Source organism: Galeopterus variegatus, unplaced genomic scaffold (genome assembly GCF_000696425.1).
Source record: "Galeopterus variegatus unplaced genomic scaffold, G_variegatus-3.0.2 Scaffold3264, whole genome shotgun sequence".
NCBI classification, from domain to species: domain Eukaryota; kingdom Metazoa; phylum Chordata; class Mammalia; order Dermoptera; family Cynocephalidae; genus Galeopterus; species Galeopterus variegatus.
In genome coordinates, this window is record NW_007729375.1 from 284,331 (window position 1) to 290,550 (window position 6,220).

At 38.7% G+C, this 6,220-nt stretch overlaps 1 protein-coding gene across 1 annotated transcript in view; it reads left to right on the forward strand.

Annotated features, from left to right (window-relative positions):
- The window catches only part of LOC103600211 (gamma-1-syntrophin-like), a 152,742-nt gene that overhangs the window by 131,970 nt on the left and 14,552 nt on the right, over window positions 1-6,220 (forward strand). The window contains exons 8-9 of the mRNA XM_008584457.1: window positions 232-314; window positions 2,781-2,911. Coding sequence (XP_008582679.1) covers window positions 232-314; window positions 2,781-2,911 — 214 coding nt within the window. The remainder of the gene's footprint in view (window positions 1-231; window positions 315-2,780; window positions 2,912-6,220) is intronic.

Genomic DNA, 6,220 nt, shown 5'->3' on the forward strand with positions numbered 1-6,220 from the left:
GCTCCCGCGCCTCACTCAGCCAGTGAGTGGGAACCGGTCTGTATGTGGGATCCGAACCCTCGGGCGGGAGCGCCGCCACGCTTCCCAAGCGGCGCACTATCCAGTGCGCCACCGGGCCGGCCCGATGTATTTGATTTTATTGAGTATACTCGCAAGTTTAATGTGGAATATGTCAGTCTAGAATGGTATGGAAATCTAACCAGTGGAATGTTGCAATTTTGTCTCCTGCAGGTGCCCCAAGTGACCAGAGCAGTGGTACCTCCTCTCCCCTTTGTGACAGTGGCTTACATCTCAACTACCATCCCAACAACACAGTAAGATGACCCAGGCATATTCATAGCAATACGGAGATAACACAAAGAAAACTCAAGAAAAATAATGTATACTTATAGTTTGTGAAAACTGCTATCACATCTGATTTATCTGTTAGATATTAAATCCTTGGTTGCTTCATCATTTAAGTATTGTGATAAGCCAGGAAGTAAAAAGTAGGTCATTTATTGTTTTATGCCATTTTTTTCCTCTCAGGTCTTTTGTATTAAGTCTTTTGTAAGCTATAGAAGCTTTCATCTTGGAAATGTCATGCATAATATCATATAATCATTCTAGAACATTGCATATTATATGTAATTTTATACTCAATGATTCGACATGATTTTTATTAGATTTCTTTTGAAATTATAATTATTTAGCTAAAAATAATAAAATTGCCATTTATTCATATTTCTTAGCAATCTTTTTGCACATCAGGGTATTACTGCAAAGTGAAAAAATCTAATGTACGCAGTACATTAAAATGTAACAAATGCTAAACTATACATGTAGTTAGTAAAAGTTAAAATCAACATGTTTTATAGACAAAATAAAACTCTAATCTTAATTTTTCCGTTGTATTTTGGAGTAAATAGATTTGTTATTTTGTAAATATTTTTGAAATTTCTTGTACTTCACCTTTCAAAATACACATTCTAAAGACAAAGCAGTTCTTTCTGGTTACATTTAGATCTATCAGTTATCCTCTGTGCTTGCAAGCAAGAAGAGCAGCAGAGTTGACTTCAGCAGAATTTTATTTTTCTATTCTACATATTAGGATATACAAGCCTTGTAGCTTCTTCTGACTTGTGTGATTGATCCTCTGTTCAAAATTCTTGACCAATTGTGGCAATTTACTTCAAAGTAATCCTTTTGAACATCTTCAGGTGCAAATGGCCTTCATCATACCTAATTACACTGTATTATTCTGTTGCTGAGTGCCTCAGTTCCCCAAGTTTTCTACTGATTTTTCTCTTATAAAGAGGAACATTTGGTAAGGCCAAAGGTTATCTCTACAAATGTAAGGATGCTTTCAAATCCAACAACACCTGGATATATTTTATCTGGCTTTCTTCTTAATATTTCTTGCCATGGAAATAATTGTCACACAATTAAAAACATTAAAAACATTAATTAATCTTCAGAAGATGGCAAGATCTGAATAACTTAAAACATTGATTACCTAATAAGAAAACAAATGTATTGTAAATATTCTGTGCTCCCACCAGTTCCCCTCTCAGTCCTGCAGACTTCCACCAGCTGCTTTACCTCTCACTCTTGCAGTTGCTTTGCTCACCTCCCTTCCTTTCAACCTGGCTGCCTTTGGAACCCTCAATGTCCTTGCATTTCCCTGCCCCTCACTGGTGCACTGACCCCCGCTGCTGTGAGTGGCAGTTGCCAGGTACACAGCTGACCCTTCTTGTAAGGAGCACTTCACCTAGAGTCTGAGTTTCCTGTCCCCACTGCATGTGGGCCTTGGTGATTGGGGACACGTGCAGGCCCCTGCAGGGCCTCAGCACAGCTGACATAGGTGGAGCCCTCCTTCAGGTGGCCGGAGTGCTGGCTGCCACATCCATGTCTTCCCTAGAGCCTCACAGGATTCTCCTGAGAATTTTGTCTCTACAAGTCACTCACACAAGAATCTTCATCAACATTAAGTGAAAAGCTCACATTTTATTTAGATATATGTTTTCTCTGCACATGAGAAAAAACTTATGACAAAACTTTAAAAATGTGTAATTTTAAACCAGTACTAGTTGCCTTGCATGATATTTTAAAGAAAGCACAAACCTTCTAAAAATACGAAGTTAAAACAATGAGCAAAGATTTCCTTCAGCCTGTTTTGAATGTTGTTTTCTAGGAATATTATAGGAATGTTCACTCTACTCAAAAATGTTTGCAAGTATCCGATCAATCACTAGCACTTGTAATGGTGATTAGCACTTAGCAGCTACTCAGGACATACTGGCTAGTAGAACGAACTACTGCTTGTTTTGATTTTTGTCACTGGTCCATTGCAGTTATAGTTTTGCCCTATTTTTCCCATTCTTGAATGAATTCACATGTCACCCTCTTATTCTTTTCTATCTTCTTAACGTTTTCAATAGCATTCTTCATCTCAACGGTGCCTTCCTCACCTTCTTGCAGAATCTGATTAGTAAGGAGGTTAATAAATATAGTTTTAGTGTCAATGAGTATGGATGTCTACTAATGATATTCGATAAAAGTTTTTTGATCATTTAGGGGGGAAAAATCCCTTAAATGAAAAGGGTTTGCGGCATAGAAATTCAATGCACTGAAAGGGGAATTAAAAAAAAACCAACGAAAAACCAAGTCTGCGTGTATGTGTGTTTTTCTCAGGACACGCTGTCGTGCTCCTCGTGGCATAGAAATTCAATGCACTGAAAGGGGAATTAAAAAAAAAAACAACGAAAAACCAAGTCTGCGTGTATGTGTGTTTTTCTCAGGACACGCTGTCGTGCTCCTCGTGGCCCGCGTCCCCAGGTCTGCGCTGGGAGAAGCGATGGAGCGACCTGCGGCTCATCCCGCTGCTGCACTCCCGCTGCTCGCAGTACGTGCCCGGGACAGACGCCAGCCGGTGAGTGCACGTGCAGGGCGCGGACGTTTCCTTGATTGGAAGAGTCCTGTGGTCAAACTTTGAACGTCACGTGCCTTATGATCCTTATTTTCTGCATGTTTCTGATAGGAAAAAGAAGAGCTACGGAAGAACAGAACAACACTGTTAAATGTTTATTAATCTGGTAACCAAAACACAAGTTAAAAACCCTGACCGTAGTACTAATTTATTGTAATGAATTCAATGTCCGTAATACGTATAGTTTTGTTTTCTTTGTTTGTTCTTGCGTTTGGAGGGTGAGGGATCCAAACCCCTGACCTTGGTGTCACAACACCACTCTCGAACCTACTGAGCTAACCCGCCAGCCCAATAAGTATAAGGTTACTGGGTTTTTATATTTCTTGTTTTTATGGGGGGTTTTTTGTTTGTTTGTTTTTTGGGGTTTTTTTTCTCAAAGAAATTGTGTAGTTTAAGTTGTGAGATTTATTTTCACACAGTTACTTATAATATTCTCATTTTATCTTTTTAATTAAGTGTAGGGTCACTAGTGTTGTGTCCTCCTTTTCATTCCTGAAATTTGCCCCCCCCCCTTTTTTTTTTCATGGTCACTCTTGCTAAGGGGTTGTAAATATTAATTTTTTCAGAGGTCTAATTTTGGGCTTTGTTGATTGTTTCATTGTGTGTATGTATTTTATACCATGAGTTTCTGCTTTTTCCTTGATTGTTTCCACTCCTTAAGTTCTTTAGCTTGATTTTGTCATTTTTGTAGTTTCTTGTAATATACGTTCCAGCGGTTGGGAAACTTTTCTGTAAAGAGCAGTATAGCAAATATTTCAGGCTTTGCAGGCCTTAATATCTCTGTCACAAACTACTCAACTCTGACCTTGTGGCATAAAAATAGCCATAAACTATATAGAAATAAATGATCACAAATCTGTTTTAATAAAACTTTAGGAAACAAGGCAGACTAGATTTGGTCTACAGTCAGTAGTTTTCCAACCTCTGGTTTGATCATTAATTTTTCAGACTTTCTTTCCTAATACATGAAGTCAAAGCAATGTATTTCCATCGAAGCCTGCTTTAGCGACACATGTCAGTGGAAGATCACATCTTGATTTGTCTAGAGCATGCTGAGCACATCACTTTGTATAGTTTTATGAGTTGTTGCTCTAGGTATTACAATATGCATACGTACTTATCATAGTTTAGTGGTGCCAACGTTTTGCCACTGTGAGTGAAGTGTAGAAATGTTACTTTAGGTAACATTTAGGTATCTTTATCTTCCTCATTTTGGAAGTATATTATTTTAATTTCCTATACATACGTAAAATACCCTATCAGGAAGTATTACAATTTTTGCTTCTACCATTGAAGAAGGATAATCTATTATACTTAACCCAATATTTACTCATTCCAAGGTTCTTTTTACTCATTGAAGTTCAAAGTCTTCTATTATCATTTCCTTTCTGTTTAGAGGAATTTTTTTTTAGCCATTCTTTAAAAGTAGATTTGTTAGCATCAAATTCTTATAGTTTTCATTTGTCAGAGAACATCTTTATTTTACCTTCATTCCTAAAGATACTTTCCCTGGATATAGAATTTGGAGCTGGTAATTCTTTTCTTTGAGTACCTGAAAAATGTGCCACTTCCTTTGGGCCTTCATCTTCATTTAAATTCACGTTCCCCATAAGTAATATATCTGTTATCTCTGGCTGCTTTCACGATTTTTTTCTTATTCTTTAGTTTTCAGAAGTTTAGTTATGACGTGTCTTGGCATATATTTATTTGAGCTTATCCTGTATGGTCTTTCCTCTGCTTCTAAAATCTGTAAGATTATGTCTTTCACCAAATTAGGGAAGTTTGGGGCCTTTATTTCTTCAAATACCTTGTCAGTCCCACTTTCTGTTCTCTCTGGAACTCTAATGATACAAATGTTGACTCTTTTATTATTGTCTTATGGTCCCTGATGAGCTAATATTTTTTTCAATCTATTTTCCTTCTGTTACACAAACAGGGTAAAATCTGTTGATCTGTCTTCAAGTTCGTTGATTCTGTCCACTATCATTTTCACTCTGCTCTTAAGTCCATTCAAGGTTTTATTTTTTGTTGGTGTATTTTTCAGTTCTAGTGTGTCCTTTTTAAAATAACTTTTTTTTTCTATTTTGGTATTTGTTTCAAGATAACTTGTAATTCAAGATAACTTGTCAATGCATTTTTAGAATGGCCTCTTTAAAATCCTTTTCAGATAATTTCAACATCTCATTTATCTCAGTGTTGATATCTTTGATTGTCTTTTCTTATTTAATTTCTGATATTCCTGTCTGTTAGTATAAGTGATTTTTTGTTGTTGTTGTATTTCATCTTGGAGTTTTGGGGCATTAAATTATGAGACTCTGGATCTTGTTTAATCTTTTCTGTTTTATCAGGCAATCCCTTTGTTGTGTTGTAGGGTGAGGGCTTGTTAGTGTCAGGTTTCTTACTGGGCCCTGCTGACACCATCTCAACTGAAGTGGAATGCCCGTTCACACAGCCTCAGTGCAGGAGGCTGAGGTCTAAGTTTGGTACACCTGCTTGTATCACCGCATTTTCTTCGAGTGGGGATGTGAGCTCAGTTCCCTGCTTGGGCCTGCCATCACCTGAGAAGGTGGATGGGCAGGGACAATTCACATTGCTTTGTTGCTACAGGGTGGAGGTAGAAACTCAGCTCCCCACAGTACCCTGCCAACACAGGGAAGAGGATGGAAGGAAAGCTGGGGGCCAGCTAGCTCCACCTGCCACCACTTCATTCCAACATGGTGACGCCAGGTGAGGGCAGAGGATCTGCTCCTTCTGGAACATACTTGTCAGCATGGAAGGGAAGCACAGTATGAACCATCCCACCTCACACCACCCCATTCAGTCTAACTGTTGTAGAGTTCCCACTAGACCCACTAACACTACCCTGCTGGGGAGATTGCAGCCTGCTTCTTTCAGGTGTGTGATGAAAGATTGCCTTCCTGCTCTGCCCTTCTAATACCAACAGATGGGGGAATCAGAGGATGGGTGGAAGACCAGCTCTCTGCTTAGCCCTGCTGAAACCCTGGGGACAGGGGACAGGGGACAGTACTACCATTGGTATTTGACTCAATTAAGGCAGGTATTGCTAAAAGAGTTTTCTGTTTTTAGCACACCTATTTTGTAGTCCTTTAAATATGGGGAACAGGCTCTTTTTGGAGGATTTTTTTTTTTTCTCTCTTGCTGTTGGCAGTTTGAGTTGAAAGCTTCTAGAGGGCCCTGTCTAGGACTTATGGAAGGCAGTGAGGAAAACCAGGGGACACACCACTTTGTCAT